This window comes from Salvelinus namaycush, chromosome 32 (genome assembly GCF_016432855.1).
Source record: "Salvelinus namaycush isolate Seneca chromosome 32, SaNama_1.0, whole genome shotgun sequence".
NCBI lineage: Eukaryota > Metazoa > Chordata > Actinopteri > Salmoniformes > Salmonidae > Salvelinus > Salvelinus namaycush.
Window position 1 is genome coordinate 30,777,255 of NC_052338.1, and position 23,455 is coordinate 30,800,709.

The 23,455-nt window shown below is 46.7% G+C and overlaps 1 protein-coding gene across 1 annotated transcript in view; it reads right to left on the reverse strand.

Moving 5' to 3' along the window:
• Window positions 1–2,749: 2,749 nt before the first annotated feature.
• LOC120027091 (zinc finger protein 704-like) overlaps window positions 2,750–23,455 on the reverse strand; it is a 71,927-nt gene continuing 51,221 nt past the window's right edge. The window contains exons 3-9 of the mRNA XM_038971930.1: window positions 16,478–16,581; window positions 11,407–11,657; window positions 8,219–8,319; window positions 7,339–7,630; window positions 6,658–6,798; window positions 3,409–3,506; window positions 2,750–3,136 (exon numbers count right to left, since the gene is read on the reverse strand). Of these exons, the coding sequence (XP_038827858.1) occupies window positions 3,022–3,136; window positions 3,409–3,506; window positions 6,658–6,798; window positions 7,339–7,630; window positions 8,219–8,319; window positions 11,407–11,657; window positions 16,478–16,581 (1,102 nt within the window). The 3' untranslated portion in view covers window positions 2,750–3,021. The remainder of the gene's footprint in view (window positions 3,137–3,408; window positions 3,507–6,657; window positions 6,799–7,338; window positions 7,631–8,218; window positions 8,320–11,406; window positions 11,658–16,477; window positions 16,582–23,455) is intronic.

Genomic DNA, 23,455 nt, shown 5'->3' on the forward strand with positions numbered 1-23,455 from the left:
TTACAACATAGGTTAAGCTTACAGGTGAATGAATGATACAACAGTTAAATTATTGTCACCCTTCTTCGCTTCCGACTGAACCTCTCTTGTTCATTGAGTGTTGGATCGTTTTTTTAGCTTTAAAGTGGAGAACATTTAGCTTAATAAACAATTGAATCAGAGCTCCATCTACATAAACGTACTAATAGAAGACCAAAAATAGAAAAGTGTTGAGTAAAATAAAGGATAGTCCTAATACAGTATAATCGAGGTGAGGAGGAAGCTGGGTTGTGAACAGAGTGGGTGCTGTATAATAGTGTTTATATAGCTGCTGCTGGACTGTGTATGTACTTCTTTGACCTTTGACCTGTGTTATATTGACCTTCATATAAGAGTATTAGGCTACGTCCCGATTCTCCACACTTCTCCCAAAATGCGCACTTGCATACTCCTCAGCAGGGATTTAAAAGCATAGGATTGGTGTAAACATTGGCTGGAGAGAGTTTGCACCATGGATCAATTTATGATCCGAAATGTGCAAGTGCTCACTTTGGCAGAAAGGTGGAGAATCAGGATGTGGTGAGCAGCCTTAGATCAGCCAAGAGTGCCTTTTCTAACGGCCAGAGGGATGGCTAGCTAGGTGAAAACAGAGGGACTCCACCAGAGATCATCATCCACCACGCACAGTAACGTCACTTTCAAAGTGAGTAAACCATGTGACTTAGCTTCCTGCGTCCCAGCCAACCAGGTGGCTGGTCTCATCAAGAGGAAGTGGGTGGAGTTAGACAAGTCAACAAAACCAATCAGCTAGCTGCACCAGTGGGTTGGCCTCTGCCACCTGTCAATCACACAGTTAAACCTATTACAGAGCTTCTGAATACTTTAGTCCAGAGAGAGAGAAAGATTGCTGTGCCTGCCCAGTTGGAGAGAGAAAGAGAGAGAGAGAGAGAGATGTAGAGAGATGAGAGAGAGATGTAGAGACAGAGAGAGATGTAGAGACAGAGAGAGATGTAGAGGGAGAGAGAGAGATGTAGGTAGAGCGAGAGAGAGAGAGAGAGGGAGAGAGAGCGAGCGAGAGAGATGTAGAGGGAGAGAGAGAGCGAGAGAGAGAGAGATGTAGGTAAGTAGGGAGAGAGAGAGATGTAGAGGGAGAGAGAGAGAGATGTAAAGGGAGAGAGAGAGAGATGTAAAGGGAGAGAGAGAGAGATGTAGAGGGAGAAAGAGAGATGTAGAGGGAGAGAGAGAGAGATGTAGAGGGAGAGAGAGAGAGATGTAGAGGGAGAGAGAGTGAGTGCAGCAGTGCTAAAGGAGAGATATTGGAGTGCTATATATCCCCACAGCCTTTTCCCAACTCCAGGTGTAACAGCACAGGGCCTAGTGGGCAGGTCTAGGCTGGCCCGGCCACAGCATGGTGTTACTGCCACTAATTTACCATTACTTCTCCCAGCGACCTGGAAGGTCAACACAGGACAGAGTAGCGTGAGAGAGAGATGTTAACCCCACCTCAACACAAGATCATCCACTGAGACTGCCTTTACAAGTGCTCATTCACCTCACTCAATATTGGTATTGAGCGGACCCTCCATCTTGTAGGTCACCTAGGGGCTTTGGTAAAGTATAGCGCCCGTAAACAAAACGTTAGTTCATATTCCTGATGGAAGATGGGGTGTAGAGGAGGGTGGCCCCGCTTTACGGCTGGACTAGCTGTCGGCTGCTTGGTCGTTTCAGCCCAAAGCGTGTCGGAGAGCTGTAACATTGGAGTTGGTATTGGTTTCAAAACACCAAGAAGAATAGATACCGAGAAACAACAACATTAAAGAAAACGGCATGTAAAAAAACACTAACAAAACAAACCTTTTTGGTTGCAAGTAGATATCATGTGACCAAAACCCTCATTGTAAATAACTATATTTAAATGTAAGCTGCTGGCGGATAGATAGGCTTCAGTAAACTGGACGGACGGACGGACGGACAGGTGGGATGGATAGATAGATAGATAGATAGATAGATAGATAGATAGATAGATAGATAGATAGATAGATAGATAGATAGATAGATAGATAGATAGATAGATAGATAAAGATAGATAGGAAGGATAGATAAAGATAGATAGGAAGGATAGATAAAGATAGATAGGAAGGATAAATAAAGATAGATAGGAAGGATAGATAGAGATAGATAGGAAGGATAGATGGAGGGATAGATAGATATACATTGATAGATATACATTACATTTGAGATAGAAAACGGTGTTGTCCTGTGTTGCTGTGTGTTGAATTGACTGTTGTGATGGGGAGTTGTGGGGCTTGTTGCTGCTGGCAATGTTTGTCTGTTCAGCACCCTGACTAGGTTTTTGTATTTGTTTTGGAATTGATCCATTTTCCCCCACCAGGGGGTGCTATCGACCCCTCCCGAGTCCAGACACAAGATCCATTCCCTGGGGTGAGGACAGGGGAGAGAGGGAGTAAAGATCCAAACTGTACAGGATAGAACAGAGAGAAAGGGAGTGAGGAAAGAAGGATATTTCTCCTCCTCTCTTTTCATTCTCCCAAAGATAAAACAAAATGGCCGGTCTTCTCTGAAAAAAAGAAGAAGTTCATGGACAAAGGGAGCCTCTTTTCTGGTCCCTTCTGACCTGACGAACGTTCCTTTAAAAAAAAAAAAATCTGAGATGCTTTTTCAAAACATAGAAAGAAGAGAGACAACAAACTCAACATATAAAAAGCAGAGTTATTTTGTTGTTATCTTTAGAGCTGGAGCTGCGTGTTGGTTGGTGCTTCCCAGGTTGGAAGTGGGAGGGAGCTGGAGTTAACTTGGGATTCACTCAGGACAGTAGTAGGCTCCACCCTGTTGGTTCTGATAGGCGGTCGGGTTAGGGAGAGGTCGGTTTGGAATGGAGTAGACCGATAATTGGTTTTGGAGCGACGTTAACGCATGCATAGGAAGGGAACAGAAAGGAACACCTCTGATTTCCATGGCGAAAGGCAGGCAGCAACCCTCAGTGGTTGGTCGGTTGGTTCCTTGGTTGGTTCAGTCAGTAAATCAGTCAGTAAATCTCTGGCAGGCTTTCTTCCATCGACAGGCGGTGCACCACATGTCCCTGTTCTCCATCCCGTACACTTTACGACACTTCTTACCCTCGCCACGGGACTTACGGCTGGAGAGGAGTGAGATGAGGATATGGTCAAATACGGTTGTTATCTTTGACTTGGTTTATAACAATAGACAAAACAGCATCCAAAATTGTTGATTTAGTTTACGCAAGTGTAGAAAACATAAATAATGGTAATCTGATAATTTGCTTAATTCCTGAACAAGACATGGTTGCTCTCTCTAAATTTGGATACAACATTGGGCATCCTGAAGTCACAAGAAAACCTAAGTTCAGAGGTCATCAGTGGAAGGTCAGCCAGGAGAGGTCATCAGTACCTGAGTGAGCCAGTGGCTCTGGGAGGGGAGGAGAGGACTGCTATGGTGTGGGGCCGCTGCTCCCCAAAGCTCTGAGTCCGACTGTGAGTGGGAGAGACCTGGAGGAAGACAAACACAACAAGAGCTATCAGAACACAAAGATAGACAGAGAACTTTCATTTAGACATAGACACAAAAAAACAACTGTTATGCTTGAGAGGCTCTATTGTTGTGTGTGTGTGATGTGTGTAGAGGTACGAGGTAGGTAGTTGAGGTAATTGAGGTAATATGTACAGTCCCAGTCAAAAGTATGGACACACCTAATAATTCAAGGTTTTTTCTTAATTTTTTACTATTTTCTACATTGTAGCTTCATGAGGTAGTCACCTGGAATGCATTTCAATTAACAGGTGTGCCTTGTTAAAAGTTAATTTGTGGAATTTCTTTCCTCAATGCGTTTGAGCCAATCAGTTGTGTTGTAACAAGGTAGGATGGGTATACAGAAGATAGCCCTATTTGGTAAAAGACCAAGTCCATATTATGGCAAGAACAGCTCAAATAAGCAAAGAGAAACGACAGTCCATCATTACTTTAACACATGAAGGTCAGTCAATACGGAACATTTCAAGAGCTTTGAAAGTTTCTTCAAGTGCAGTCGCAAAAACCATCAAGCGCTATGATGAAACTGGCTCTCATGAGGACCGCCACAGGAAAGGAAGACCCAGAGTTACCTCTGCTGCAGAGGAGAAGTTTATTAGAGTTACCAGCCTCATAAATTGCTGTCCAAATAAATGCTTCAAGTATTGTGGGTAGAGTGTGTGGGTAGAGTCCAGTGAGTGTGTGGGTAGAGTCCAGTAAGTGTGTGGGTAGAGTCCAGTGAGTGTGTGGGTAGAGTCCAGTCAGTGTGTGGGTAGAGTCCAGTAAGTGTGTGGGTAGAGTCCAGCGAGTGTGTGGGTAGAGTCCAGCGAGTGTGTGGGTAGAGTCCAGTCAGTGTGTGGGTAGAGTCCAGTGAGTGTGTGGGTAGAGTCCAGTAAGTGTGTGGGTAGAGTCCAGTCAGTGTGTGGGTAGAGTCCAGTGAGTGTGTGGGTAGAGTCCAGCGAGTGTGTGGGTAGAGTCCAGCGAGTGTGTGGGTAGAGTCCAGTGAGTGTGTGGGTAGAGTCCAGCGAGTGTGTGGGTAGAGTCCAGCGAGTGTGTGGGTAGAGTCCAGCGAGTGTGTGGGTAGAGTCCAGCGAGTGTGTGGGTAGAGTCCAGCGAGTGTCTGGGTAGAGTCCAGCGAGTGTGTGGGTAGAGTCCAGCGAGTGTGTGGGTAGAGTCCAGCGAGTGTGTGGGTAGAGTCCAGCGAGTGTGTGGGTAGAGTCCAGCGAGTGTGTGGGTAGAGTCCAGCGAGTGTGTGGGTAGAGTCCAGCGAGTGTGTGGGTAGAGTCCAGCGAGTGTGTGGGTAGAGTCCAGCGAGTGTGTGGGTAGAGTCCAGTCAGTGTGTGGGTAGAGTCCAGCGAGTGTGTGGGTAGAGTCCAGCGAGTGTGTGGGTAGAGTCCAGCGAGTGTGTGGGTAGAGTCCAGCGAGTGTGTGGGTAGAGTCCAGCGAGTGTGTGGGTAGAGTCCAGCGAGTGTGTGGGTAGAGTCCAGCGAGTGTGTGGGTAGAGTCCAGCGAGTGTGTGGGTAGAGTCCAGCGAGTGTGTGGGTAGTCCAGGGAGTGTGTGGGTAGAGTCCAGCGAGTGTGTGGGTAGAGTCCAGTGAGTGTGTGGGTAGAGTCCAGTGAGTGTGTGGGTAGAGTCCAGTGAGTGTGTGAGTAGAGTCCAGTGAGTGTGTGGGTAGAGTCCAGTGAGTGTGTGGGTAGAGTCCAGTGAGTGTGTGGGTAGAGTCCAGTGAGTGTGTGGGTAGAGTCCAGTGAGTGTGTGGGTAGAGTCCAGTGAGTGTGCATAGAACCAGTTCAAGATAGTCAGTGGCAAAAAAAAAAAGGGGGTCAATGTAAATAGTCCGGGTAGCCATTTGATTAACTGTTCAGCAGTCTTATGGCTTTGGGGTAGAAGCTGTTAAGGAGCCTTTTGGACCTAGACTTGGTGCTCCGGGACCACCTAACATGCAGTAGCATAAAGAACAGTCCAAGACTTGGGTGACAGGAGTTTTTTTTAGGGTCTTCCTCTGACACCGCCTGGTATAGAGGTCCTGGATAGCAGGGAACTTGGACCCAGTGATGTACTGGGCCATCTGCACCACCCTCTGTAGCGCCTTACGGTCGGATGCCAAGCAGTTGCCATACCAAGTGGTGATGCAGCCAGTCAAGATGCTCTCGATGGTGCAGCTGTAGATCTTTTTGAGGATCTGAGGGCCCATGCCAACTCTTTTCAGTCTCCTGATGTGGAAGAGGCAATATCTTCATGACTGTTGGTGAGTTTGGACCATGATAGATGGTCCACACAGGGCTCCCGAGTGGCCCAGCGGTCTAAGGCACTGCAACTCATTCCAGGAGGCGTCACTACAGTCCCTGGTTCGAATCCAGGCTGAATCACATCCGGCCGTGATTGGGAGTCCCATAGAGCGTCGCACAATTGGCCCAGCATCGCCCGGGTTTGGCCGGGGTAGGCCGTCATTGTAAATAAGAATTTGTTCTTAACTTACTTGCCTAGTTAAATAAAGGTTAAATCATTTATAAAAATAAAAATAGATCCTTAGTGAAGTAGTCACTGAGGATGCTCTCAGCCCGCTCCACTATAGCCCTGTTGATGTTAATGGGGGCATGCTCAGCCCTCCGTTTCCTGTAGTCAACGATCGGCTCCTTTGTCTTGCTCAAAGGGAGTTGAGCGAGAGGTTGTTGTCCTAGCACCACAGTGCCAGGTCTCTGACCTCCTCCCAAAAGTCTCATCGTCTGTCATCAGTCCTACCACCGTTGTGTCGTCTGCAAACTTAATGATGGTGCTGGGAGTCGTCTGTGGCCATCCAGTCGTGGGTGAACAGAAAGTATAGGAGGGGACTAAGCACGCACCCCTGGGGGGCCCCATGTTGAGGGTCAGCATGGTGGATGTGTTGTTGCCTACCCTCACCACCTGAGGGCAGCCCGTCAGGAAGTCCAGGATCCAGTTGCAGAGGGAGGTGTTTAGTCCCAGGGTCCTTAGCTTAATGATAAGCTTGGAGGGCACTATGGTGTTGAACGTTGAGTAGTCAATGAACAGCATTCTCACATAGGTATTCCTTTTGTCTAGGTGGGAAAGGGCAGTGTGGAGGGCAATAGAGATCGCGTCATCTGTGGATCTGTTGGGGCGTTTCTACTCACAGCGGTGCCAGTGAAGGTGACAGGAGGTGACTGCCAGGAGATGCTGAAGTTGGAGCTGCTGCTGGGGGTGAAGGAGGTGGAGGCAGCAGAGCCAGAGTCCGAGCCTGACCCAGTGGAGGGGATGGTGACTGGAGATGTGGCCTGGAAAGGGACAGCGACAAGTCACGAGGCAGTCACACCTTTAAAGACCAGTGTATAGCCACACACACACACACACACACACACACACACACACACACACACACACACACACACACACACACACACACACACACACACACACACACACACACACACACACACACACACACACACACACACACACACAATAAATACATCAATTAACCAATAAGTCAGTCAATCAATTAATTAACCAACAAATCAAATCAACCTAACAGTAAGAGTCAATCAAGCACTTAATCAATGAAAATGTATCTGTGCAGTGTCTTTAGCAAATACTGGAAGCACTTTGACACTTCCTGCTTAAAACCCAAATACTGGAAGCACTTTGAAACCTCCTGCTTAAAACCCAAATACTGGAAGCACTTTGACACTTCCTGCTTAAAACCCAAATACTGGAAGCACTTTGACACTTCCTGCTTAAAACCCAAATACTGGAAGCACTTCTCTACTTAAGCTATCAGTAGGCGTGGCCAGTAGTTTTGTGGGTGTCTCTCTGACCTGGTAGGCGTGGTCAGTGTGGATGAGGTAGAGGGCGCTGGGGGCGGAGCGACTGAGGGGCGTGGTGTTTGAGTGGGCGTGGCTGTGGTTCTCCTTGTTCCCACTGGACCCGTTGCTGCCCTCTGCGGGGGGTCGTCTGTGGCGGTCATTGGAGGGAGGGACGGGGGACAGCACGGAGGGGGAGACGGGGGACAGGCTGCTCAGACCGTCAGCCACTGAGTCTGTGTTGAGTTTGATCTCTGAGTAGTAGAAATCCTCCTCTCCGTCACTGCAGTCAGAGTCACAGTTACGCCTGGAAGAGAGGGAGGGGTTACAATTAGGGCTTAATATCAGCATGGAGTTGGATTGGATGAGCCCTTCTCTTGTCATTACAGAGAAATTAGGATTGGACCAGATCGCTGATCTATGTGATACCATTGTTCTGTTCCATCCTCATTCATCCCTGGCCTGTCACGCTGAGCCAAAATGAGGAAATGTTACCGTGGTGATAATCCCACCGGATTTAATCTGCTATTGTTCTTTGACAATCTCATTGAAAGGCCATCGAGAGGAGAGGCCTCTTATCTCTCGCTGGAGGGGGTCAAACGTTGGATGGGTGTGTTTGTGTGTGTGTGTGTGTGTGTGTGTGTGTGTGTGTGTGTGTGTGTGTGTGTGTGTGTGTGTGTGTGTGTGTGTGTTGGAGTGATTTCGTCTGTGCGTGTGTGTGAGAGAGAGAGAATAAAAGAGAGAGCAAGAGACAAAAAAAGTGTGAGAAAGAGAAAAGGAGAGAGACTGAGTGAGCATGCCTGTGTGTATAACCGTGTGTGTGTGTGTGTGTGTGTGTGTGTGTGTGTGTGTGTGTGTGTGTGTGTGTGTGTGTGTGTGTGTGTGTGTGTGTTACCCCAGGTGAACGGTCCGGATGTGTCTCTGTATCCCAGCAGCAGAGCTCAGAACCTTCCCACAGTTCTTCCACAGACACTTGAACATCACCTTCATGGAGTTCTGGACATTACACACAGAAGAGAGAACAACGTTGAACACCAGCCAAGTCATCCTTTTCTCACATCAAATACGCCACGAGCACACGCACACACCTCTGCTCTGTACCATTTCTCACACAACCTGTCCTCTGTAATTACAGCATGGCCCTCTGAGGCCAATTGCTTCCCGAGCAGCAACTTTCAGATAATAAAAAAAAATATATATATAATAAATAACATTTAGCAGACACTTTTATCCAAATCGACTTAGTCAGTCATTTGTGCATACATTTTACGTATGGGTGGTCCTGGGAATCGAACCCATTACAAAGGAACACATGACCAGATGGGGTGAAAGCCGTCTGAGGACAGACGTGTCTTAATTCTCTGGTTCTGGTTGGCCTGGGAACCAGGAAGAGAAGAGCAGCACTAGGCTCTGGTTGGCCTGGGAACCAGGAAGAGAAGATCAGCACTAGGCTATGGTTGGCCTGGGAACCAGGAAGAGAAGAGCAGCACTAGGCTCTGGTTGGCCTGGGAACCAGGAAGAGAAGAGCAGCACTAGGCTATGGTTGGCCTGGGAACCAGGAAGAGAAGAGCAGCACTAGGCTCTGGTTGGCCTGGGAACCAGGAAGAGAAGAGCAGCACTAGGCTCTGGTTGGCCTGGGAACCAGGAAGAGAAGAGCAGCACTAGGCTCTGGTTGGCCTGGGAACCAGGAAGAGAAGAGCAGCACTAGGCTCTGGTTGGCCTGGGAACCAGGAAGAGAAGAGCAGCACTAGGCTCTGGTTGGCCTGGGAACCAGGAAGAGAAGAGCAGCACTAGGCTCTGGTTGGCCTGGGAACCACGAACACTGGCAACTTTTACAGAAACCAATATGGGTCAGAGACTCTGAAGTTATTTATTACCGACACTAGATTTGAAAAGTGAAAGTTAAAAATGTATCAAACAATATTTTAGCAGCGTTTACACAGGCAGCACAATTCTGAATTTTTTTCTCTCAGTATCTCTCCCTCTCTACCATTTTCTCTCTCTCTTTGTCTGTCTCCATCTCTCCGTATATCCCCCTTCAACCCACAATTAAGAGATGTCCCCAGAGATGTCCCCAGAGACCTGCTGCATAGTCTTCATGTTTTCCAGTGAAGATATTAAAATTATTTATTTCAATTATACCAGGTGACCTTATGTGTGGCTGTAAAGTAATTAAGCAGGATAAATGAACTGGAAATGCATCTGGGGTGTGTGTGTGTGTGGGGGGGGGGGGGGGAATTGGCAGATACACAACAGACCAGAGCCCTTGCGTCACCATCCAATCATTCTTCTCCCCTGATAAGAATGAGGGACAAAATTAATAAATAAATTAATGAGCGTTCGGTTAATCTGAGTGGCCACGACATGTTGTGTCCGCCCAACATGTTTTCATGCTCGTCTTGTTTCTAAGCATGGTGTTTGTGCCATGTTGTGGTCCAGAGACGGCATCAGGCATCGCCACGTGTGAGGATCAGTCACTTTCACACTTTCACGCTGTGTCCCAAATTCTACCTCAGTCAGCATATCACTTGGAGTTCAGGAAGGAGAAGGTATTACATTAGCTAGCTAGCAACATGTCCAAAACAAGTGCAGGACCTGCCTTCTTTTGGGACATCCCACTTATCAATGATCTTGGCAAGACACTACAGTACAACTACTTCTTAAATCAATCTACTACCATTTCAAAAGAAACACCCCCAGTCAGTGTACAGCAGGTAGCCTGGTGGTTAGGAGTGTTGGACCAGTAACCGAAAAGTCGCTGGATTGAATCTCGAGCCGACAAGGTAAATCTGTCGTTCTGCCCTTCAGCGAGACAAGTAACCCTAATTACTCCAGTGTCACCGTCAATAACGGCTGGTCCCCTGGCTGTGACCCCACTCTGAGGGTGTCTCAGGGGGAGTGGCTGATCCCCTGGCTGTGACCCCACTCTGAGGGTGTCTCAGGGGGAGTGGCTGATCCCCTGGCTGTGACCCCACTCTGAGGGTGTCTCAGGGGGAGTGGCTGATCCCCTGGCTGTGACCCCACTCTGAGGGTGTCTCAGGGGGAGTGGCTGATCCCCTGGCTGTGACCCCACTCTGAGGGTGTCTCAGGGGGAGTGGGATATACAAAAAACACATTTTTACTTTACACTATTAAAGGTTGTACATGCATACATACATACATACATACTTGTACATACAGTGACACATGACTATATAATCAGTATACTGTTATAGTCAGTCAGAATTGATTAAAACATTGATCTGATCTAGTCTTTGTTCTGTCAGGTCCTCAAAGAACCACAACAATATGTTGTAAAACATCTAATGGTTATCCTTTGGTTATCCTATAGCTATCCTGTGGTTATTATATGGTTATCATGTGGTTATTATATGGTGACACTATGGTTATCCTTTGGTTATCCTATAGCTATCATGTGGTTATTATATGGTTATCGTGTGGTTATTATATGGTTACACTATGGTTATCCTTTGGTTATCCTATAGTTATCCTGTGGTTATTATATGGTTATCCTGTGGTTATTATATGGTTATACTATGGTTATCCTTTGGTTATCCTATAGCTATCCTGTGGTTATTATATGGTTATCCTGTGATTATTATATGGTTATACTATGGTTATCCTATAGCTATCCTGTGGTTATCCTGTGGTTATTATATGGTTATCCTGTGGTTATTATATGGTTATACTATTGTTATCCTTTGGTTATCCTATAGCTATCCTGTGGTTATTATATGGTTATCCTGTGGTTAATATATGGTTATACTATGGTTATCCTTTGGTTATCCTATAGCTATCCTGTGGTTATACTATGGTTATCCTATGGTTATCCTGTGGTTATTATATGGTTATCCTGTGGTTATTATATGGTTATCCTATAGCTATCCTGTGGTTATACTATGGTTATCCTTTGGTTATCCTATAGCTATCCCGTGGTTATTATATGGTTATACTATGGTTATCCTATAGCTATCCTGTGGTTATTATATGGTTATACCATGGTTATCCTTTGGTTATCCAGTGTATCCACTTGTGTGGCTGAAATTGTATTTTTAGATGGTTCAATTAAATCTGTCTACCCACCTTGCGCTTGCGTGGGATTGGCTCGTCGAAGAGCAGGCTGCTGCCGTCCTGTTCGTCGATGGCGTCGTCGGGGGGCGGGCCGTTGATGCTGGACATACGGAAAGGCTTGAAGCTGTCTGCGGAGAGCGGTGGGGAGGGGGTGGACGGGTTGGACTGGTCACTAGGGCCGCTCCAGCTCCAATAGCCACTGCTGCTGTAACTGGAGGGGGTGAAGCCTCCACCGCGGTCCTTCCACGAGCCATTCAGACACTCTGGAGGGGGGAGAGAGACAAGGTCAGAAAAGTATTCAAACTCCATTTTTATTTACTGCAGAGTTCCTCTGTCCAGTGTCTGTGTTCTTTTTCCCACCTTAATCTTTTCTTTTTATTGGCCAGTATGAGATATGGCTTTTTCTTTGCAACTCTGCCTAGAAGGCCAGCATCCCGGAGTCACCTCTTCACTGTTGATGTTGAGACTGGTGTTTTGCTTGTGAGGCGTCTGTTTCTCAAACTAGACACTCTACTGTACTTGTCCTCTTGCTCAGTTGTGCACCGGGGCCTCCCACTCCTCTTTCTATTCTGGTTAGAGCCAGTTTGTGCTGTTCTATGAAGGGAGTAGTACACAGCGTTGTACGGGATCTTCAGTTTCTTAGCAATTTCTCGCATGGAATAGCCTTAATTTCTCAGTACAAGAATAGACTGACGAGTTTCAGAAGAAAGTGACTTGTTTCTGGCCATTTTGAGCCTGTAATTGAACCCACAAATGCTGATGCTCCAGATACTCAACTAGTCTAAAGGAGGCCAGTTTTATGGCTTCTTTAATCAACACAGCAGTTTTCAGCTGTGCTAACATAATTGCAAAAGGGTTTTCTAATGATCAATTAGCCTTTTAAAATTATAAACTTGGATTAGCTAACACAACGTGCCATTGGAACACAGGAGTGATGGTTGCTGATAATTGGCCTCTGTACGCCTATGTAGATATTCCATTAAAACTCAGCCATTTCCAGCTACAATAGTCATTTACAATATTAACAATGTCTACACCGTACTTCTGATCAATTTTATGTTCTTTTAAAATGGACAAAAAAATACTTTTTTCAAAAACAAGGACATTTCTACAGTTGAAGTCGGAAGTTTACATACACCTTAGCCAAATACATTTAAACTCAGTTTTTTCACAATTCCTGACATTGAATCCTAGTTAAAATTCCCTGTCTTAGGTCAGTTAGGATCACCACTTTATTTTAAGAATGTGAAATGTCAGAATAATAGTAGAGAGAATGATTTATTTCAGCTTTTATTTCTTTCATCACATTCCAAGTTTGCATACACTCAATTAGTATTTGGTAGCATTGTCTTTAAATTGTTTATCTTGGGTCAAACGTTTCAGGTAGCCTTCCACAAGCGTCCCACAAAAAGTTGGGTGAATTTTGGCCCATTCCTCCTGACAGAGCTGGTGTAACTGAGTCAGGTTTGTAGGCCTCCTTGCTTGCACACGCTTTTCAGTTCTGCCCACAAATTTTCTATGGGATTGAGGTCAGGGCTTTGTGATGGCCACTCCAATACCTTTACTTGGTTGTCCTTAAGCCATTTTGCAATAACTTTGGAAGTATGCTTGGGGTCATTGTCCATTTGGAAGACCCATTTGTGACCAAGCTTTAACTTTCTGACTGATGTCTTGAGATGTTGCTTCAATATATCCACATCATTTTGCTTCCTCCTGATGCCATCTATTTTGTGAAGTGCACCAGTCCCTCCTGCAGCAAAGCACCCCAACAACATGATGCTGCCACCCCTGTGCTTCATGGTTGGGATGGTGTTCTTCGGCTTGCAAGACTCCCCCTTTTCCTCCAAACATAAAGATGGTCATTATGGCCAAACAGTTCTATTTTTGTTTCATCAGACCAGAGGACATTTCTCCAAAAAGTACGATCTTTGTCCCCATGTGCAGTTGCAAACCGTAGTCTGGCATTTTATGGCGGTTTTGGAGCAGTGGCTTCTTCCTTTCTGAGCAGCCTTTTAGGCTATGTCGATATAGGACTCGTTTTACTGTGAATATAGCTGGGACAGGAGCTGGAACAGGGAAGGGGCTTGGTCGGGAGCTGGAGCTGGAACTGGGAAGGGGCTGGGTTTCCTCCAGCATCTTCACAAGGTCCTTTGCTATTGTTCTGGGATTGATTTGCACTTTTCGCATCAAAGTACATTCAACTCTAGGAGACAGAACGCGTCTCCTTGCTGAGCGGTATGACGGCTGCGTGGTCCCATGGTGTTTATACTTGCGTACTATTGTTTGTACAGATGAACTTGGTACCTTCAGGCCTGATCTGGAAATTGCTCCCAAGGATGAACCAGACTTGTGGAGGTCTACAATTTTTTTTCTGAGGTCTTGGCTGATTTATTTGGATTTTCCCATGATGTCAAGCAAAGAGGCACTGAGTTTGAAGGTAGGCCTTGAAATACATCCACAGGTTTACCTCCAATTGACTCAAATTATGTCAATTAGCCCATCAGAAGCTTCTAAAGCCATTAATTTTTTTTCTGGAATTTTCCAAGCTGTTTAAAGGCACACTCAACTTAGTGTATGTAAACTTCTGACACACTGGAATTGTGATACAGTGAATTATAAGTGAAATAATCTGTAAACAATTGTTGGAAAAATTACTTGTGTCATGCACAAAGTAGATGTCCTAACCGACTTGCCAAAACTATAGTTTGTTAACAAGAAATTTGTGGAGTGGTTGAAAAACGAGTTTAAATGACTCCAACCTAAGTGTATTTAAACTTCTGACTTCAACTGTAAGTGACCCCAAGCTGTTGAACAGTAGTGTATCCATGGCAACATGTGTAGAATTAGAGTACATTTGCATTAAAACAGCTACATTTATTCTCTGCGGGCTTTAAAACCACTACGAACAGTAATAAACCCACATTTACAACCCTACCTGGGACCAACAGTAATAAACCCACATTTACAACCCTACCTGAGACCATCAGTAATAAAACCCTCCTTTACAACCCTACCTGAGACCATCAGTAATAAAACCCTCCTTTACAACCCTATCTGAGACCATCAGTAATAAAACCCTCCTTTACAACCCTACCCGAGACCATCAGTAATAAAACCCTCCTTTACAACCCTACCTGAGACCATCAGTAATAAAACCCTCCTTTACAACCCTACCTGAGACCATCAGTAATAAAACCCTCCTTTACAACCCTACCTGAGACCATCAGTAATAAAACCCTCCTTTACAACCCTACCTGAGACCATCAGTAATAAAACCCTCCTTTACAACCCTATCTGAGACATCAGTAATAAAACCCTCCTTTACAACCCTACCTGAGACCATCAGTAATAAAACCCTCCTTTACAACCCAACCTGAGACCATCAGTAATAAAACCCTCCTTTACAACCCTACCTGAGACCATCAGTAATAAAACCCTCCTTTACAACCCTACCTGAGACCATCAGTAATAAAACCCTCCTTTACAACCCTACCTGAGACCATCAGTAATAAAACCCTCCTTTACAACCCTACCTGAGACCATCGGTAATAAAATCCTCCTTTACAACCCTACCTGAGACCATCGGTAATAAAACCCTCCTTTACAACCCTACCTGAGACCATCGGTAATAAAACCCTCCTTTACAACCCTACCTGAGACCATCAGTAATAAAACCCTCCTTTACAACCCTACCTGAGACCATCAGTAATAAAACCCTCCTTTACAACCCTACCTGAGACCATCAGTAATAAAACCCTCCTTTACAACCCTACCTGAGACCATCAGTAATAAAACCCTCCTTTACAACCCTACCTGAGACCATCAGTAATAAAACCCTCCTTTACAACCCTACCTGAGACCATCAGTAATAAAACCCTCCTTTACAACCCTACCTGAGACCATCAGTAATAAAACCCTCCTTTACAACCCTACCTGAGACCATCAGTAATAAAACCCTCCTTTACAACCCTACCTGAGACCATCAGTAATAAAACCCTCCTTTACAACCCTACCTGAGACCATCAGTAATAAAACCCTCCTTTACAACCCAACCTGAGACCATCAGTAATAAAACCCTCCTTTACAACCCTACCTGAGACCATCAGTAATAAAACCCTCCTTTACAACCCTACCTGAGACCATCAGTAATAAAACCCTCCTTTACAACCCTACCTGAGACCATCAGTAATAAAACCCTCCTTTACAACCCTACCTGAGACCATCATATGCATCAGAAACAAGTGCATCTAACAGTACCAACTCAAACACATAGTGATTTCCAGCTGCATTGACTTTGAATGTTTGCAGTTGTTTTGAGTGGTAAAACAAACAAGACCCAATTTACAGTTGATTCACTCCAGGGACTTAGTTTAGAGGCCTTGTGATTCATATAAATGTACATTATAGCAGATAAAGAGGAAGTCTCTTTTAGATTTCACCGTGGTAACCCACTCAATAATTCAAATTCAATCAGAAGTTGGAGATGTAGACGATCAAAGACAACACTCAGCTTCACTTGGTGGGAAACGCTGCACTCAGGGAGATACGTCGTTTCCATCTCTACAGCTGCACTAGTCCACATCATCATCATCATCATCATCATGAGTCATGACCTAACCTCAGCAAAGGAATAATGCAAATGAAACGGGAAATGGTTCAACAAAAACAACTTCCTTTGTCAGTTCGTTCAGAGAGCAGCAGTACAACACGTTCAGAGAGCAGCAGTACAACACGTTCAGAGAGCAGCAGTACAACACGTTCAGAGAGCAGCAGTACAACACGTTCAGAGAGCAGCAGTACAACACGTTCAGAGAGCAGCAGTACAACACGTTCAGAGAGCAGCAGTACAACACGTTCAGAGAGCAGCAGTACAACACGTTCAGAGAGCAGCAGTACAACACGTTCAGAGAGCAGCAGTACAACACGTTCAGACGCTAGCTATTATGACAACAGTTTGCTCTATCAAATGTTGGATTGATGCCGTCTTGGGACAAAACTCTCTTGTAACAGAGATTCTTAATCTCAGTGTGATCACCTGTATAAAAAAAGGATACATAAATAGAAACATGTTAGGTTGACTCACCACTGACTTTGACGGGAGGGCTCCTGACCAGCGGACTGCTGGACAGGCTGGTCAGAACCATGGCAGCTGTCACCTTCTCCATGTCCACTTCCTCCTCTGACTTCCTGTTAACACAACAACAACAAACAGAGAATATTACTGGGCATGAAAACACAACAACAAACAGAGAATGTGTCTGTGTCCAAAATGGCATCATATACAGCTCTGGCCCAAAGCACTCTGGTCCCATGTGGCTCAGTTGGTAGATCATGGCGCTTGCAATGCCAGAGTTTGTCGGTTCGATTCCTACGGGGGACCAGTACAAATATTTGAAAATATAACTCACTCTGGATAAGAGCATCTGCTAAAAATGCCTACATAGGTCATGTGGCACTACATAGGTCATGTGGCACTACATATGTCATGTGGTACTACATAGGTCATGTGGTACTACATAGGTCATGTGGTACTACATAGGTCATGTGGCACTACATAGGTCATGTGGTACTACATAGGTCATGTGGCACTACATAGGTCATGTGGTACTACATAGGTCATGTGGCACTACATAGGTCATGTGGCACTACATAGGTCATGTGGTACTACACAGGTCATGTGGTACTACACAGGTCATGTGGTACTACATGGGTCATGTGGTACTACATGGGTCATGTGGCACTACATAGATCATGTGGCACTACATAGGTCATGTGGTACTACATAGGTCATGTGGCACTACATAGGTCATGTGGCACTACATAGGTCATGTGGTACTACACAGGTCATGTGGCACTACATAGGTCATGTGGCACTGCATAGATCATGTGGCACTACATAGGTCATGTGGTACTACATAGGTCATGTGGCACTACATAGGTCATGTGGCACTACATAGGTCATGTGGTACTACATAGGTCATGTGGTACTACATAGGTCATGTGGTACTACATAGGTCATGTGGCACTACATAGGTCATGTGGCACTACATAGGTCATGTGGTACTACACAGGTCATGTGGCACTACATAGATCATGTGGTACTACACAGGTCATGTGGCACTACATAGGTCATGTGGCACTACATGGGTCATGTGGCACTACATGGGTCATGTGGCACTACATAGATCATGTGGCACTACATAGGTCATGTGGTACTACACAGGTCATGTGGCACTACATAGGTCATGTGGTACTACATAGGTCATGTGGCACTACATAGGTCATGTGGCACTACACAGGTAATGTGGCACTACATAGGTCATGTGGTACTACATAGGTCATGTGGTACTACATAGGTCATGTGGTACTACATAGGTCATGTGGTACTACATAGGTCATGTGGTATTACATAGGTCATGTGGCACTACATAGGTCATGTGGTACTACATAGGTCATGTGGTACTACATAGGTCATGTGGCACTACATAGGTCATGTGGTACTACATAGGTCATGTGGTACTACATAGGTCATGTGGTACTACACAGGTCATGTGGTACTACACACACACGCGCAGTACTCCCAACAGAACCTTGAGAAAAAATGTCAGTTTGATTGCTGAACGGTGCTGTGATCAGTGTGGCATCGATGCTACAGTGTTCTAGGCTGAAGGCTTTGCTTTAATAGGGGCCAGTATCCATTAATGAAAGCACGTGGTTCAAACCAACGTGGTTCAAACCAACAACCAGAACTGGAGAGGGTATATGTTGACAGACAGAACCAGAACTGGAGAGGGTATATGTTGACAGACAGAACCAGAACTGGAGAGGGTATATGTTGACAGACAGAACCAGAACTGGAGAGGGTATATGTTGACAGACAGAACCAGAACTGGAGAGGGTATATGTTGACAGACAGAACCAGAGCAGGAGAGGGTATATGTTGACAGACAGAACCAGAGCTGGAGAGGGTACATGTTGACAGACAGAACCAGAGGTGGAGAGGGTATATGTTGACAGACAGAACCAGAACTGGAGAGGGTATATGTTGACAGACAGAACCAGAGCTGGAGAGGGTATATGTTGACAGACAGAACCAGAGGTGGAGAGGGTATATGTTGACGGACAGAACCAGAGGTGGAGAGGGTATATGTTGACAGACAGAACCAGAACTGGAGAGGGTATATGTTGACGGACAGAACCAGAACTGGAGAGGGTATATGTTGACAGACAGAACCAGAGCAGGAGAGGGTATATGTTGACAGACAGAACCAGAGCTGGAGAGGGTATATGTTGACAGACAGAACCAGAGCAGGAGAGGGTATATGTTGACAGACAGAACCAGAGCTGGAGAGGGTATATGTTGACAGACAGAACCAGAGGTGGAGAGGGTATATGTTGACGGACAGAACCAGAGGTGGAGAGGGTATATGTTGACAGACAGAACCAGAACTGGAGAGGGTATATGTTGACGGACAGAACCAGAACTGGAGAGGGTATATGTTGACAGACAGAACCAGAGCAGGAGAGGGTATATGTTGACAGACAGAACCAGAGCTGGATAGGGTATATGTTGACAGACAGAACCAGAGGTGGAGAGGGTATATGTTGACGGACAGAACCAGAGGTGGAGAGGGTATATGTTGACGGACAGAACCAGAGGTGGAGAGGGTATATGTTGACAGACAGAACCAGAGCTGGAGAGGGTATATGTTGACGGACAGAACCAGAACTGGAGAGGGTATATGTTGACGGACAGAACCAGAGCTGGAGAGGGTATATGTTGACGGACAGAACCAGAGCTGGAGAGGGTATATGTTGACGGACAGAACCAGAGCTGGAGAGGGTATATGTTGACGGACAGAACCAGAGCTGGAGAGGGTATATGTTGACGGACAGAACCAGAACTGGAGAGGGTATATGTTGACGGACAGAACCAGAGCTGGAGAGGGTATATGTTGACAGACAGAACCAGAACTGGAGAGGGTATATGTTGACGGACAGAATCTGTCTATAGTCTGTTAACATCTGTTGCACCAGACAGACAGACGTGCTATCAACTTTCTTGTGGCTGACTGACTGTTAAACTCTAGAAGACAAATAGCTTAGTAGGGTTGGAGGGGTGTTGGGAGAAAGGCAATCCAAGAGAGAGTGAGAGAGAGAGAGGGTGGGGGAGAAGAGGGTGGGGAGAAGAGGGAGAGAGAGACTAGGGGAGAAGAGGGAGAGAGAGAGAGAGAGAGAGGGGGGGGAGAAGAGGGAGAGAGAGAGAGAGAGAGAGAGGATGGGGGAGAAGAGGGAGAGAGAGAGAGAGAGAGAGAGAGAGGGTGGGGGAGAAGAGAGAGAGAGAGAGAGACTAGGGGAGAAGAGGGAGAGAGAGAGAGAGACTAGGGGAGAAGAGGGAGAGAGAGAGAGGAAGAGACTAGGGGAGAAGAGGGAGAGAGAGAGAGAGAGAGAGACTAGGGGAGAAGAGGGAGAGAGAGAGAGAGAGAGAGAGAGAGAGAGAGAGAGAGAGAGAGGGTGGGGGAGAAGAGGGAGAGAGAGAGAGAGGGTGGGGGAGAAGAGGGAGAGAGAGAAACCAATACCTTCCCTCCTTCCCACTCCCCAGACATCTGTGATTTAGTCTTTAATGATATAATGAGGAGCCACCCTGCAGCCTCCTCCCCCTCCGTTCCCCGTCCCAGCTCCAGCCCCCGTCCCAGTTCCCGACCCAGCTCCAGCCCCTTCCCAGCTCCCCGTCCCAGCTCCAGCCCCCGTCCCAGCTCCCGACCCAGCCCCTTCCCAGTTCCAGCTCCCGTCCCAGCTCCAGCCCCCGTCCCAGCTCCAGCCCCCGTCCCAGCTCCAGCCCCCGTCCCAGCTCCAGCTCCAGCCCCAACCCCAACCCCCGTCCCAGCTCCAGTCCCGTCCCAGCTCCCGTCCCAGCTGGAGCTGGGGTAGAGGGGGGGTCCAGCAGAGGGGTAGAGGGGGGGGGTCCAGCAGAGGGGTAGAGAGGGGGGTCCAGCGGAGGGGTAGAGAGGGGGGTCCAGCGGAGGGGTAGAGAGGGGGGTCCAGCAAAAGGATAGAGTGTAGAGGGGCTCCCCAGTCTCTCTGATGTGGGCATATAGGAGGGAGGCTCATCGTTTATTACAGTCCCTGGTATGTGACGCTCATTTCCTCCTGAATAATGGACTATAAATCAGAAACCTCATGCAAACCCACATGAAGGACATTAAACAGAGCCTCCTATCGCCATGAAGGACATTAAACAGAGCCTCCTATCGCCATGAAGGACATGAAACAGTCTCCTATCAGACACAATGGGATTCTTCTCTTCTACAGGTGGCAGAGATGTGTTCCAGATAAAGACGCTGTGTTCATCTCAGGGCCGTGGATAATAATAAGGAGAGAAACCAATACCTTCCCTCCTTCCCACTCCCCAGACATCTGTGATTTAGTCTTTAATGATATAATGAGGAGCCACCCTGCAGCCTCCTCCCCCTCCTCCGTTCCCTGTCCCAGAGACAGACAGAGACAGAGAGAGCCCGCGAGAGAGAGAAGGAGAGAGAGAGAGAGAGAGAGCGCGCGAGAGAGAGAAGGAGAGAGAGACAGAGAGAGCCCGCGAGAGAGAGAGAGAGACAGGGCGAGAGAGAGAGAGCGCGCGAGAGAGAGAAGGAGAGAGAGAGAGAGAGAGAGAGAGAGAGAGAGAGAGAGAGAGAGAGAGAGAGAGAGAGAGAGCGAGAGAGGGAGAGAGAGAGAGCGAGAGAGCGTGCGAGAGAGAGAAGGAGAGAGCGAGAGAGAAAGAAATATGGGCATGTTTTTTCCTGTGTAAAACATTCACAGCCAACAAGAAGTGAAACTCATAGCCTTGGGGATTTAAATATCTTTCATCGTTTATCTTTCAGCGTGCTGCTGAATGTTAGCTAGCTCTCCAGAGCTGAAATACAGCCCAACTGAGGAGACAGGCAGATGGGACACAGAATGCAACCCAAGCCCATGTAAACGCTTTAGTTTCTCTTTGAAAGGACTGCAGGCTGGGATGATTCATGTGATGGTTAGCAGTAAATTACACTTTGATTATCAATAGTATATTTTCTCCTTCGGGGGGAAGAGAGGTCAACAGACCACTCCACAGAGAAAACACATTTCCAAAAGCAGAAGAATGAATCCAGGGACGAGGGCTGTGTGTGTGTGTGTGGTGATACCCACAAACTATTACTGTACAGAGGACCAGAGGGTTACTGTAGGTCAGTCTGGGAGAAGCTTGAGGCGCCCAGAACATCACACAGTGTCTGGCAGCCGGCCAAATCCTCCCTCCCTCCTCCGCTCGCTCGCGGGTGCACAAACAAACAAACAAACAAACAAACAAACAAACAAACACACAGACACACACACACACAAACACAAACACAAACACACAGACACACACACACACACACACACACACACACACACACACACACACACACACACACACACACACACACACACACACACACACACACACACACACACGGCACCCTATTCACTACACAGAACAATACTTTGGACCAGAGCCCTATGGACTCATCAAAAGTAGCTCATTATATAGGAAATAGAGTTCCACTGTGACGTAGCCATAGAGTAGACCAACACAGAGCTCCTCTGTGACGTAGCCATGGAGTAGACCAACACAGAGCTCCACTGTGACGTAGCCATAGAGTAGACCAACACAGAGCTCCTCTGTGACGTAGCCATGGAGTAGACCAACACAGAGCTCCACTGTGACGTAGCCATAGAGTAGACCAACACAGAGCTCCACTGTGACGTAGCCATAAAGTAGACCAACACAGAGCTCCACTCTGGCTGTCGGTCTGGTGTATCACATGTGACTGCCTACTGATGGATTCTGGGTTCTAACTATTAAACTTGAAATAGAGTTAATTATCAGGTGTTCTATTGAAATATTGAGTGCTATGGTTTAGAGGGTCTACACCAGAAGGTACTGGTAATCTGTAGGAGGAAGGTATATGGTGGGGTCAATTAAACTTGCAATGTACTGAGTGTAGGGAAAGCGATCATATGTGACAGGCATTGATAAGTGGAGAGAGTCATGGATTAGTGATGAAGGGGGGGGGGGGGGGGGCAAGGTCAGGTCACGTTAAGGGAGAAGGAAAAGTGTAATGCCCGTATCACTTAGTATCTTTAGTGCTAGGCAGGAAACTATGTTCAGCAAGAATCATGAGACTCCACCCAAAGTGGGCTACACATACCGCCACTATAGTAAACATGCTTTTGTCTGTTCAGCTGTTCCATCCTTTGGGAAGAGTACACTTGGTTTAATATTTCACAGTGTCCGTCGAGTTCTTACTCTGGTAATTACAACCTAACACTACTCACCCATATGCTGTTCTCTGTCTCACTCTCTCTAGTTCTGTCTGTGGCTTATATATATATATATATGTCTCTTTATCCCTCTGTGTTTGTGTTTCTCTCTCTAGCTGTTTATCTGTCTCCATTGTCTGATTCGGTCTGTGGATGTATTTTCTCTCAATGTTTCCCTCTCACTCACGCTCTCTGGAGGTGATGTATACCGTAGCGCCAACAGAAAATGGGAGATTTCCATTTCCACAGGCCACAGAAACCTTGGAGAAAAAGGCCAGCCCACCCAACTGTGCTCTTTGACCCAAATATCTCAACTCCGGCTAGAGCTGCTGCGGCACAACTCTTAGACAGAGCAGGTGGTGGTGCGATCACACTACTTCCTCTCACTGATCACTCTAGGGAAGGGAGAGAGTGAGAGAGAAAGAGAGCGAGCGAGAGAGGGCGAGAGAGAGAGACAGAGAGAGAGAGCGAGAGGGCGAGAGAGAGCAAGAGAGCGAGAGAGCGAGACAGAGAGAGAGACAGAGCGAGACAGAGCGAGACAGAGCGAGACAGAGCGAGACAGAGCGAGACAGAGCGAGACAGAGCGAGACAGAGGGAGAGACAGAGAGACAGAGAGAGAGCGAGAGAGAGAGCGAGAGAGAGAGAGCGAGAGAGAGAGCGAGAGAGAGAGCGAGAGAGAGAGCGAGAGAGAGAGAGAGAGAGAGCGAGCATTGTGAGGCTAAAAGCA